Source organism: Passer montanus, unplaced genomic scaffold (assembly GCF_014805655.1).
Source record: "Passer montanus isolate IOZ18808 unplaced genomic scaffold, ASM1480565v1 scaffold170, whole genome shotgun sequence".
Taxonomy (NCBI): Eukaryota; Metazoa; Chordata; class Aves; order Passeriformes; family Passeridae; genus Passer; species Passer montanus.
Window position 1 is genome coordinate 616,394 of NW_024364271.1, and position 13,515 is coordinate 629,908.

The 13,515-nt window shown below is 36.0% G+C and overlaps 1 protein-coding gene across 1 annotated transcript in view; it reads left to right on the plus strand.

Moving 5' to 3' along the window:
- Positions 1-13,515, plus strand: part of ASXL3 (ASXL transcriptional regulator 3) — a 283,448-nt gene that overhangs the window by 237,355 nt on the left and 32,578 nt on the right. The window contains exons 8-10 of the mRNA XM_039704252.1: positions 472-589; positions 1,507-1,626; positions 6,071-6,234. Of these exons, the coding sequence (XP_039560186.1) occupies positions 472-589; positions 1,507-1,626; positions 6,071-6,234 (402 nt within the window). The remainder of the gene's footprint in view (positions 1-471; positions 590-1,506; positions 1,627-6,070; positions 6,235-13,515) is intronic.

A 13,515-nucleotide genomic window follows, 5' to 3' on the forward strand; every position in this document is an offset into this window, starting at 1 on the left:
CCTTACATGCTGTACATACTGATGACACTCTGTGTTAACTTGATTGACTGAGCAGTATACTGGAGAGGATGCACCTGCGAGAGATGTGCAGACATATATATTTTTATTCTGGTTTTGAAACATTTTGGGTTTACTTTTTTTTTTGGAAGGCTTAGTTTCGCATTTCATGGGTTATCACGTTGTGCTGTTAAGGTAGAGCAAACAGTTACGTGCTTCTTTGTTGTCAAACCTGGATTGGAAAATCATCTAAGATGCATCTTCTTTCTCTTAAAAAAAGGAGAAAAAGCCTGATTTTGTATTTTAAAGGAAAATGACATAAAGAGGACGAGTGTGAAGTCTGGCAAGTCAGTAGCTGTGTAATTTATGCTTATTTTAAGGGATTCAGTTTAATGGTAGAAAAATGTCATGTGTAATTCACTTATAAGCATTATTTTTTTGCTACAGTTTTATGTTTTATTATCGTTTTTGTAGGCTTTGAGACAACAGCAGAAAAGAAGAAATGGAGTCTCAATGATGGTAAACAAGACTGTTCCTCGTGTTGTTTTGACACCATTAAAGGTGTCCGATGAGCAGTCGGATTCACCTTCAGGTAAATAGCTAAAGGACCATTTGCAAGATCAGCTCTAGTCACAGAACCTTCCTCTGAATCAGATGAGTAGCATACAGAATTTGGAATTACTGAAATACTATTTCCACTGGGTGGCTTTGTTTAACGTCTTTATTTCCTTATCAAGACTCGTGTCTCAAGGATAGAGATTTTTCTTTAATAAAGAGCTGAAGGCACACAGTAAAATGACAATTGGTAATAGCAGCAGCTTTAAAGGAATGCAAAGTAACGTTTTGTTTGGCTCTGGAGCTCTAATGGAGGACCACATGCTGGTATTCAATGCCATAGAAAGAGGAGGGGGGGAAAGGCAAGCTTCTCCGTGAATGTGAATTTGTGTCTCAGTTCTGCATTGCAATACTCAAATCCTTTTGTCAGCTTTTCTTCTTATACGATGCTTATCACTGCAGCATAACCTTGACCTTTAACTCTGGTGGTTAAGTTGCTTCATTTTAAGAGATTTCTGTGTCTAACACAAATTCACAATTGCATTTCCAAACATATCTTTTCTTTAAATGTTTCTTCAAAAAGAAATTATCTTTTTTTTCAGCCTTAGGTTGCTTTACTGCCCCATAACTTAAGGTTAAAATATTTTTTAAAATATCTCCTGGGCATTGTAGAACTATGTTATTTTTATTAGATCACTGAACATTTTTATTGACTGCAGTGTTCAGTAAACTTTAGTTTTCAGCACCTAATTGATTTATTGAGCTTTTACTTCCAATTCCTCTGATGAGGAGGAATTATATTGTGACCAGAAAAGTATATTGCCTTTCAGCAAGAAAATGTCAATTTTTTTTAAATCCTATTTTTGTTTTGTTTACGGTGTAGGGGGTGCTGAGGGGATTGTTAGTAACTAAGTGCAAAAGCATCATATTTGAGGGATTTTATTTTTTTCAAAGGATCGGAATCTAAAAATGGTGAAGCAGATGGTTCTGATAAAGAGATGAAACATGGGCAAAAGTCTCCAACTGGAAAGCAAACAAGCCAGCACTTAAAGAGGTTAAAAAAATCTGGTTTAGGTGAGTAAGAGTAAAAAAATATCTTGTAATACTGATATTTTTCTAAACTCCGTGTTCTCTTGGAAAGTTTTATTTTTCTGTTTACCTGTCCTTTTTCAAACTCAGCAGCTGATCCTTTCTCAAGAAGACATCTTTCTGTCTACCTGGAAAATCCCTGATCAGTTTTTTTTTTCATCCTCAGTGGTTGCTTTTTAAAGTTTGACAGACCTAAGCAATTGCAGGCAGAGAGGTGATTTAGCAATTAGATTCTGATTGTTATGTAATGATTTTTGGGGGATGGGGGCAGTATGTAACAGATATTCTTTCTTCATGGTGAATTTGCTTGCCTAATGTGCATTTATTCCCAGAGATAGTAGCATATTTGCTTCCATGCTTGCCCAATTAAAAGTTAACATTCTCTTTTCTTCATTTGCATTATTGCATGTCATATAGAGATTTGGCATAAAGGTTTTGGTTGATTGTTCTTCTTTGGTTGATTTAGTTCTTCAGTTGGATCTGTAACTATTTTGAAGCGACATCTCTTGAGGTGGTAGATACAGTTTCTGGTTTTATTTTCTGTGGGTTTGTTAGTGAGGTCCATGGATCATGTTCTGTAATTAACAAAGAATTTTCTCTGAAGAGATGCTAAGAGTAACTTCTAAATCTCCATGTCATAGGCAGTTTTTCCTGCTCTGCATGAAATTTAATTGGAAAAGTTCCCTAGGGAGTACAAAATGTGGTGTTCACTAAGACTCTTGTCTCTGCTGAAGTGAAGTCAAAGAATGACATAACTGTTTCTTTTTCTTGCATTTAGCAAATGCTGAATCATTTAAAGAAGTATTTTGCAATGTGACCATTGCAACAAGCTAACAAACAAGCTTTTTGTAGTGGCTAAATCCTAGAAGTTATTTTATGTCTGTCTTTGTGGGGATAAGATTGTTCTTCTTTATTAATCTTCCAGCCTAGTCCTATTTTTATATATAATGATCCTGTAAAATAGCTCCAAGGCACTTTACTTCCCGAATGCCATAGAGTTGTTAAATGTGCTGTTGCCAGTTCCTGGCAGTATAACCTATAAGCCTTATTGTATCACAGCCTCCCATGAAAGTGTACTTGGGTTTCATACATGACCTTTCTGCAGATTATCAATCAGTTCTATGTGGATGGCTAGTTCTCTATATTGATCCAACATCATTATTCAAAATAGACAATGTTCCTTCACTATTACAGTTTTTGCTATGCAAAGTTATATTCAATGTTAGATTATTTCTTCTGATTTTTCTCTACATTTAAGACTGAGATACATAATTTCAAGTATATGTTCTTCTGCATCTTCAGATATGACATAAATTGTTTGCTCATGATATCAAATGAATTAATTAGGGTTTTTTTGGTAGATTTTGGAAAATAAATCTACTGGCCTGTTGGGGACACCACACGTGAAGTGTGGGGAACTTTGTATAAGGTTTAAGGGTTTCTGTTCTTGTACCTGTTGAAATGTTTCTCATAACATTTCTTAGGATGCTAAAAGTGCAGTTGCAGAGCAGCTTTGAGAACAGGTCTAGGGTTCTGTATAGTGCACAATTCAGGTCCAGATATTGTTTGATTGTCTGAAAATCTGCTGATCTGCCCAATATTCACTACATGTTGTGTTTAATTGACTTTCTGAGCTCTGATTAAATAAGATTACTTTTTTTTTCATTTTAATTAACAGATTCTGCCAACTATGTGATTTCTGTCCTTTTTCTGTTTTCATTTCTATATCTTTATGTAGACCTATGGTGCTCCCATCTCCTTATGGTTAATTCTCTGTGTTGAGGAATAAACTCTTAATTTCCAAGGCTGCAAGCCTGAATTTCTTTCTTGTCTTACAGCTTCTATTTCTGATCTGGACAGTGATGCCCCTGAACTATATAAGGATTCAAAGTGTCTTTCTCTGTGGAAAACAACATAAAAAATATTGGCATGTGTTTTGTCATAAACTCTTCTCAGAGCTATGATTAGTGATGCAGTAGTGTCATACTTCCATGCTGCTCCCAAACACTTCACTAAATCTCATTACAAACTTGGGACCTGCTATACAGAACCTATATTAGCCATAGGAAGGGTGCAGGAGAGATAATTTCTTGTTTTTCTGAACAGATTTTGAGGGTTTTTTTTTAAAGTAGGACTGTGGTGGGCATCCAGAGTTTGCTACTGGCCTAGAAGCAATACACACATTTCTTCCAGAAGCTGACAAAACCCCCATAGTACTCTGTAAGTGATAGCAGGTCAAATAAATTAGAAAATGTAGATTTGACTCTCTGTCTTGGGCTTTTCAAGCTGTGAGAATATCTGCCACTGAAGGATGTTACTGATTTTGCAGTCATGTCTTATTTCAGTTTGGATTATCTTTGTGTGTATGCCTTCCCATAGGATATGAAGCTCTAGCTGGAGAAAATGTTACTCTAATTTAGAGTCACTTAGAAGATGGGGATATGTATTTTGTATTGATTAAAAAAGAGAATATACATACAGGCATTAAAATTCAGTACATCATACAACTTGTGTTATGCTCAGGGACTATATTCTTTTTACATTTATATTTAGTGGGTGGAACAGATGGTGAGGATAGTTTATTGTGATGCATTCATGAAAATGGGCACTTCTTCCATGCAATTGTCCTGTATAACAGGGCATTCATTTATTGGTAATGGAGTCTTCGCTGTACTGAAATAGAGTATGTTAGAAATATGTGCTGGAAAAGGTTATCCTGTGCTGAGTGCAAAGTAGATCTTGTCTCATTCAGTTACTATCAGCTGCTGAAAAATAAAATAAAATTACAAGAATGTTTACAGAGGGCTGTGACTAAAGTCGAGCTTTTAGAATTCAGAAATCTTCATTTTCTTGCATATGTATATTTTGTAGTTACAGACTTTCAGGGAAGAGACCACCATAGGTCTTCTAAGAAATCCAAAGCATAATTGCATTCCTTCTATTGTGGTTACTGTTAAGTAGCTTGTAGCATTTGAGACATTCCTAATAATCAGTATGCCCAAATGTTCTCATTTTTAAAACATATTTAATCTTCTTAATGTGTCAGTTTTAATTGTTGCTGAGAGGTCCTATGTAAATGCCAAACACCACCATTCATCATAGCAGTGGAATAATATTTTAATGACATTTTAGGGATTCTGATGGAGTTTGCGTTTTATATAGTTCAGACCCCTCTTACACCATTTTTGAAATATTTGAAAGTACAACAAACTGAAACCTGAAGAGGTTTCCTGGGAGGAGTTAGAAGCTTTTGAGTTTTTCCAGACATCTGGACTTTGATATGTTAAGACTTAGAGGAAAAAAGGATTGTAGCAGTATATAAATACCTTGAAGCAGATAGCTCTTTAAGAAACTTTAATAAATATTTTCTAAATATTATCCTAGAAATACTAACAAAATCAGACCAGACAGGATCTCCAGTAGTCATCTAATTTGTTCATCATAGGTCAAAATCAGATATGCATCTGTCATTACCGTCAGGTATTTGTCTAACATATTCTTAAAAGATTTTGATGGAGGCTGTAATACCTCGCTAAGGATTTAATTCAACATCTCCTTGTTCTTGGTGGTTGAAAGCTTTCTTTTCTCAGTATCTTAACAGATATATTTCTTACTGTGCAAGAGTTTAAGTTGATACCCTTTCTGTCTACTGTGTGAAGTAAGAAGACATTATTCTATATTGCTGTGCATGAGCCATATGTTTATTTCCCTTTCCTTCTGCTGAGTCTTTATCTTACTCCTGTGTTTGTATCCTTTCTCACATACCTTGTTTATTAATCTCACAATTCCTGCTGCTGCCTTCTGTATTTTGATCGTTTTAGGTCTTACTTTTTCAGAAAATTCTGAACAATTCTTTTGTTTTTTGTTGTTAATGTTTTCAAACATTAACATATTAAATAGTCTCATTTCTTTGATCACACTCTATTCACACAGGTTTTAGCAGGTGCAGTGGGACAAGTTCTGTAGGCCATAGGGCACTGCTGATGGCAAAAGAGAAGCTGTCCATAATTATTGATTCACATCAGCCTCATCAAGCAGCCTTTTGCTTGAAAATAGGTGCTTATATAATTATTGTTGATGACATGACAGGATTATTTTCTGTGGCTGTTGAGTTGGTCTCGAGCTAGAAGTAAGAATATGTCACCTGTGATGTTTACTGGAACATAAGAGGTCAAGAGACAAATGCATTTTGTCTCTTTATTATAAAATAAAAATACTTTATCTTCAAGAGATAAATACAAAATATTTTTTTATTATTATACAAATATAAAAGCTGTTAAGACACCTAGAAAAGGCTGTGTTACCCTTCTCATAGTACCATTTCTCTAGAGCTTATTGTATTATACAGTAAAAGCTAAAAACTTAAAAAGAAGACTTGTTCCTACTCTCTTTATTTATGTTTAAAGTTATTTTTGTTTATTTACTCCAGGACATTTGAAATGGACCAAAGCTGAGGATATTGACATAGAAACACCGGGATCTATTCTAGTGAACACTAACCTGAGGGCTTTAATAAATAAACACACCTTTGCTTCTTTACCTCAGCATTTTCAACAATACCTCCTGCTTTTGCTTCCAGAAGTAGACAGGCAGGTAAGTAGCATCATAAAATATTTCTATTTTTAATGAGACTTTTTTACAGTGTGTTTGCATAGGCTGATTTGACTGACTAGGAATCGTTCCAGGAAAGAATTAGAAAATCTCCATACTTTCTTATGTAAAAGTGTTAGATATAGAATGACTGTGAAGTTTGTCTGTGAAAACCATCTCCTGCTTCTTTGCTTCCTGAAAACACTGCAGGTCCCTGATTAGTCTGAATGGAAACTGGGCAGCAAATCTTTCAAACTTGCCAAATCACTTAATTAGCTTTTCTACCTATGGTGTTGAAGATAAACTTCTCATTCTCCAGGCTTTCTTTACTTTGAGTCTCTTTTCACCTGTGATCTTTCTTGGTGCTCTGCCAGCAATGTCCAGGTCAACATTAGTCAATTTGTCAATGTTCTCCTGCTCTTCATCTTTGGCACAAGCCTACTTAAGCTCTCTCAGCTCCAGTGCACTGAATCTGTTTATTCACACCTTTTATAAGGAATATCTTCTCCAGAGCTTATGGTTGTGTGCTCAGATCTGTTGAGGAGAATGATTTGGAGAGCAACAGGCTGGAAAAAAAATTTCAGTTTTGTGATCTTTCCTGCAATGTCTGGTCCTCCTGCATTTGCTGGTCAGATTGCAGGGAGAGAGAGAAAATAAGGTCTTCCTAGCATGTCTAGTAGTTAAAATAGATAAGAGATTTCATTTACTCACTTGCCTCACTTAGGGATTCAAACAGTCTCACCAGTTTCAATGGGGAATACTCATGCACTTAATTCAGACTCATTAACTTACACAAATAGGACATTATATTTTTTGCAGATGGTCAGTATCCCTCTTTTAATATAGTAATTAGAGAATGCAGATGACTTAAATGAGGAATTAAAACGTGCATCTTAAATCAGTGTTTCATTTCAGTATTGCAGGTTTTATTTCTTAAACTGTTAGTAGTTATTCTACCACTAAAGCAGGGAGAAGAAGTGCAATGTGATAGGAAAAGAGAAAAAAAAATGTATTAATGTACATTTACTCAGCTCTTATCAAATTAGATACTGTATGCAGTGGACCACAATTCTGCATTTAGTAACAGAATGCTTGAGAAAGAAGATCAGAGCAAGATCCATAGGAGAAGGGATATAAATGTATTTATTCTCAAGCTTCCACAATGCAGTCAAACTCAATATTGACAAGTTTTAAGAAAAGTTTTTTTCCCTGCAGTCAAACAGATTTTAACTTAGTATCCAGCAAATATTTTCTGATAGTTTTGATTTTTTGTTCTCTTTCCAGTTAATTCATCAGAAAAGAATAAAAAATGTACTCGGTAAAATCATGTTTTCTCCAACCATCAAAGACCCAATGTTCATAAATTGCATTTCAAGTATGGGGTCTTTATTTAGAACTTCTGTGCTTTAAAATTTATTTTTAAAAATAGAATATCTACAACTGACAAGCCACTTACCTTCTTATCAGTGTTCTTACAGCAGAGTTTTTTGGCAAGAAAATCAAGAGAATATTTTTTTCAATTTAAACATGCCTCACAAGTTAAAAGCAGTGCATTTTTTGTCACTTTTATTTCAAAAACCATTCACATAATGCATGTAATATGTTATTTCAGAGGCCCAACACTGCATAATTGGACACTGTTACTTCACAAGCAAATGTTGTGATGAGACATTTGCAGGTGTCCTTCTGTCTGTCATCTTCTCACAGCATTCTGTGGGTTTGTGTAGCATTCCAGGTTTTCACCTGCATTTGGAAGGCAGGAGTCACCAGTCATCTCTGGAAGTTTAATGGAAGTGTTTGGCCTCTAAGTGTGAAACTTCGAAAATTCTTTTCTGATGGAGAGTGGAATAGCCCTGAACCCTCTCTTGGCAGAAGTCTTGGCAGAGAAAGAAATGCATCTCTTTTCTTGATATCTGAGAATATGTCCTCACCTATGCCTGAGGGGTGGCATCCCAAATACAGACTGATGAAAGCAATTGAACTGAAGTTCTTTTCCTTCCTGTGGCAGGTGTAAAATGCCAGTGTAGTGCTCAAGGATCAAATAAAAGGATAGAGAATTTTAGCAGGGAGTTCTGGTGGGAGTCTCTGCTGTTGGTCACTCTGACAGAACAAGGCAAGAGTATTCAGTTTTCCTCTTTTATTTCTACTTTCTAAATCAAATAGGGCATCAGGCAAGCAATACTATTCTTTGAGTTAGCTGCACATCTCTTGGGGTTCAGTTTTATTGTTTTATATTGGCCTTTCCTTGATTCATTTGAAAATTCTTATTTTGCTCTTCTGGCTCAAAAGTGTTTCCTCCCTGTGTGCTGCTCTGCAGTTGGCTGCTGTTGTCTTCCCCAGAGAAAGCTGCATTTCTGTGTTGCCATGTGGATATAGTATGTGAAGTACTGTAATAAATGGCACTATAAAAATGTAATAGAGTTATGCTATTTGTGTATATATAGTGATCTGTGAAATAAATTACTAATGAAGTGCAGTTTCATTTAGGCTTTATTACTGCTTCACATAGAAAAACCCCATGATGAATGATTCTTTGTCATTTCTGTCATAAACACCATTTTTCTGGGTGGTATAACTCCTCCTCCTTAAATCGTACTCAGCCAAAACTTGTCATGCATGTGTCACTTTGAATAAGCATTTTTAGAAACCATTAGTTAAGGGAGTTGAGGTTTTCTGGGTTTTTGTGTGCAAGTGTTTATTATAAATAAATTACTTCTGTCTCAACCTTGGTTAGTCTAATGTGTTCAAGAAAAGTTCAGGGACAAGTTAGGAGCTTGTTGGGGTGTGTTTTCTGATCTTTTTTTTCATTTTCAAGTCTTGTGGTTACTATCAGGCAGCTTTTGGAGTCCATGGAACAGAAAGCCTTAGGAAAGATGTCCCAGAATGGAAGAAGTCAAGAACAATTCTTCTGATGTTCATGCTGTCCCTACTCCAGCTAGATTTTTGACGAAGTGGAAGAATAGGGTCATTGCCATTTTTTTTCCCCTTGGGAAAAGATAAATTGTATCACGAGTTATAATTACAATTTAAATTGACTTCAGCTTGCATATTACTTTAAATTCTATTTCAGTAGCAATGAGGCCTTTGTGTAATTTTCTGTATTAAAAATGCCTGTAAAAGAAGTTGGAGCAAGTTGGCAGTTATGGTAGATGCATTTTATCAAGGATTTTACTTCTTTTGATTTGGGTTCAGAGAGAATAAGTATGTTGAACATCCAGTTTTTCAGCTCTTCATTAATCTGTATGGATTCAAAGACTCAAAATCCTTGAAGCTCAGCTGGTGCAGAAGCCTGTTGGGTGATTCTCTGGGAGACTTATATGACTGAGCTGGAAATACAGAAAACATGCAGGTATAGAAACTATATGGAAAGAAAAGTCTCTGCACAAGAGATTTCAGTTATCACTAATTCCAGCAAAGTATTCTGCTTTACAGCTCTAATTACAACATTGTACAATGCTAAAGAGCAATGGATTTTTCATTAAATACCTACTTCTGACATTGATACATCAAGCTAATCATTACATGTGACAGAAGCCTTCTTGCCTGCCTCTCAGCAAATACTCACCTTCAAAGCAGGAAGTTTCTCTGTGTATCTAGATTGCTGTATGGCATCAGCAAGTCTTTAAATATTAATTAAACAATGTATATTGTGCAAGGATGGGTAACAGGTCTGTACAACAGGTTGCTGAAAATGAATGGCAGTTGGCAATGTTGTGTCTACACCAGTTTTCCTTGTTGGTGCTTCTGGGAAGTCAAATTCCTGCTCTTAACACTGGAGAATGGGCAAAAGGAAGGGAAGCACATCCACCTACTTAGCTTCCAAAGAGAGAAGTGTAACATCATCTGAAGAGTAGCAGAAAGCTGAAGTGATTTTACTAATCCTTAGAGAGCTAAACAAAAATGTTCCCTCCTGAGTGCTCTGAAAAAAAAGTGTGTCTTTCCAGACTCCGTGACTGCTTAACACCTTTCTGATCTTTGAGAATTTAACTCTGTCTTGCATTTTCTCTTCTGGTAATGTTGGGCTCTTTTCAGTCTCTTGTGATTTGCACCTGCCCTGCCCTTTCACATAGGATGTGAATTTCTTCCTACAAAAATACTTCAAAGCCTCCTCAGACGTGTGTTTAGGTAGCACTGCCATTTTATCAGACCAAATCTGTTCTGGAAGAGCATTTAAAACAGTAGAGGAAATCACAGTAATAGTTATGTCTTGTCTCAGCTTTACTTGCTTAATGAAAGAAATTTAGCAATTATGAATATTTTATCTACAGGTTATAGATAGTCGAGTTAGTTACTTAAATTTAAAACTTCAGTATTCTTAAGGAATAACTTAAGGTGTATAGTATTGCAAAAAGTCATATAAATATTTCAGGTTTGTAGCAGGTCAGTCTACTGAAGAAAAAAACCATGATGTACTATTCAAAGGATTCTAAAATGAGTCAAAACCCACCTTATTCTCTTTCTTTTAATTTCTAAATCAGAGAATCCCAAAATAATTATTGTCTGTTGGGTGAGTGCTAGTATTGATATGCAATCACATCACAGCATCCTTTTATTTTAAGGTCAGTGCAGGTTCTGTGTTTCTGTCTTGGCTTGTTCTTTTAGGTTGGTGCAGTTTGAATCTGTCACCTTGTAAAGATTCCATCTCCCCTTGCACTGAGAAAAGGCGCAGGGTGATGTCAGCTAGTGATTTACTCTGTTTCTTTGAAAATAATAAGAAGTGATTTTATGGAATGTTATGTACAGAATTCCAATTCAAACCTCTGTTATTCATGCATTATGAATCAGCTTAATATCTATTCCTACAATTTGAGCAATGATAGCAAAAGGTAACCATTGTTTTTGATGTGCACAAGTTACTCCTACTCCCAAGCACATCAGTTGAAATTCTGTGGTGGAGAGTGGGTAATGAATAATACAAAACATTATTTTATTTGTAAAAAGCAAGAAGAGAAGTCTGGTATTTGATGTTCTGAACACATAGTATTTAGTAGGTAACTTACTGTATATTAGTTTTTTATTAGAAGAGATTAAGTGAAGCTTGATTTTCACAGTTTATTTCTTGTAGCAATGTAACCATCTCCCTGCTTGTTTTATTAACTTCATCAGTGCTTGAGGATTATATGTGCTATTGGTGTTTTGCAGAATTTCATTTATAACAAGACCAACTGCAGAAATTAGTGCTGCATGTATTATTTGCTTCCCGCTTTATTTTATATTTATCTCCATGGAATTATCGTGTAGTGGTAGTTAAATGGTTACCTTATCTTACTTTGCTGCCTTTTTTGCTTACACTACAATCTTTTAGCTTTGTCCTTTTCCATTCTCTATCAATCAGTAGCTTTTATTATGTTCCTGTAAATGTTTGAGTTTTACACTGAAATAGTTTTAGGGTTATGACAAAAGCATTTAGTTCAGAGAACATTCGCAATTGAAGGTTAAATGTAACATATGTCACCTGCACCTAAGCAGATTTAAAAACCTGTTAAATTGGCACCCCTGTGTGTGCAGTAATTGAAGGTCATTTTATGACACATTTCTCCCTTTATCTGACATTTTTTCCTCGGTTTTACTGGATGATGTGGACAGCATGGTGATGTTGTAATGTGCCATATTTGTACAGCTTTATTAGGGTAGTTTTAATACAGTTATCTTACAGACTAGATATAATAATAAATTCCAAAGATTTAAGCCGCCTTTTCCATAAAAATCTGGGTCTGATTCCTGAGCTGAGCTAGCCAAGAGTTTTCAGGCAGATTAATACGCCCAGCTGACTCTCTGTCCTTATGAAGCAAGTTAATACTTATTTTACTTAACACACCTGTATGGATGGTGTATGTGTGTATTTCACAGTAATGTATTAACAACAAACATCAGTTTCACTTTAGGTGAGTTGAAAGCTGAAGGATTTTACTTCAAAATCCCAGTTGTCTTTAGCTACAAGAAAGCTACTCTTTCAGCTTCCCTAGGCAGTCCAGAAAGGCTCGCTGCAATTGCCTTGCAATCTGGCTGCTCTGATTGATGTGGTAATGGAATTCTTGTTTGCTTGTTTGCAGTAATCCTTAGAGGTCCTCCTCAGTATCAGTACATCTACATATGTGAATAGGAAGCTTTACATTTTTGATTAAGTGTCATGGTTTCATATTTCTGCAGGCTTGGTCATTGTATTTCAGAAGTGTGAATCAGTTTTCCACCCTGCCACATCCATGTTGTAGAAGTTGTTTTTTGATTTCTAAAGCCTAGTTACAAGCTCTTGTCACATTAAAACATGTCTCACCTTTAAGAACACGTTTTGCAGAGGTGTTAGCAGAACTATTGCATTTGCTTTTGTCTGTAGCAAGGCTAAACTCAGTTGGAACATCTAGTAGGACACAGCAATGGTGCTGTGCCTCCTGAAAGCTAAAAAACACAAGATCCACGGCTGTCTCTACAGCATCCTTTTGATGTGTGAGGGGTCCTTCACTTAAGGTTGTTCTTGGTGCAGACTAGTGAAGCTTTTGTTCCCCTCTTGTTTTCTTCAAGCAAGTTTTCTAAAGTACAGTGCACAGCTGTTAGGGCTTAAAAAGGGGGGATTTTGTATACAATACAAGTCTCATTTACATTTGACAGAATTATTAGTACTATAAAAAGAGAACTGATAAAACATCCCCCTTCCAGTGGGAAAGTAAGTGCCCCACATAAGTGCCTTTTTAAAAGACTGTGCTAAGAGCTGTGTTATGAGAGTATAACTAATGTGTGGACATAAGTGGTAATGTATATGGGCACAAGAGACTGGTATGCTGCAGGTTATGTAGCTGTTAAGGATGCACTGCAGTACTGCAGCGTGTGCTGTTCCAACTGCACCTCCCTTGCAAAGTGCTAATAATTAAGTGATGTGAGTCAGTCTGCAGTGCCTCCAGTGTTGCCACTGTAGAGCTGCACAGGAATTAGATGGAGAACAGAACATTCTATTCTGAATCTGAAGACATTCGAGGATTTTAAGAATGTTGGATGCAGGTGTGGCAAAAGGAAGAGGAAGCAGAAGTGATCCAACCATGCTTCTGCAGCACTCTCCTCCTCTTCACCCTTACTCCCACCCTCTCCCTCTGCTTCTCCTCTCACCTTTCTCTCCCCTCACCCTTTTCCAATATATTTGTTTGGCTTAAATACAAAAGGGGAAAAAAAAGTCGAGACTTTTTTCCTAATTATTTCAGAACATTACTGTCTTTTGAATTATTTAATCTCAGATTTCATTTAGTTCTCTCTTGTGTTAAGGACATGCGGCCATTTTTTTGCATAGAAAAGCAG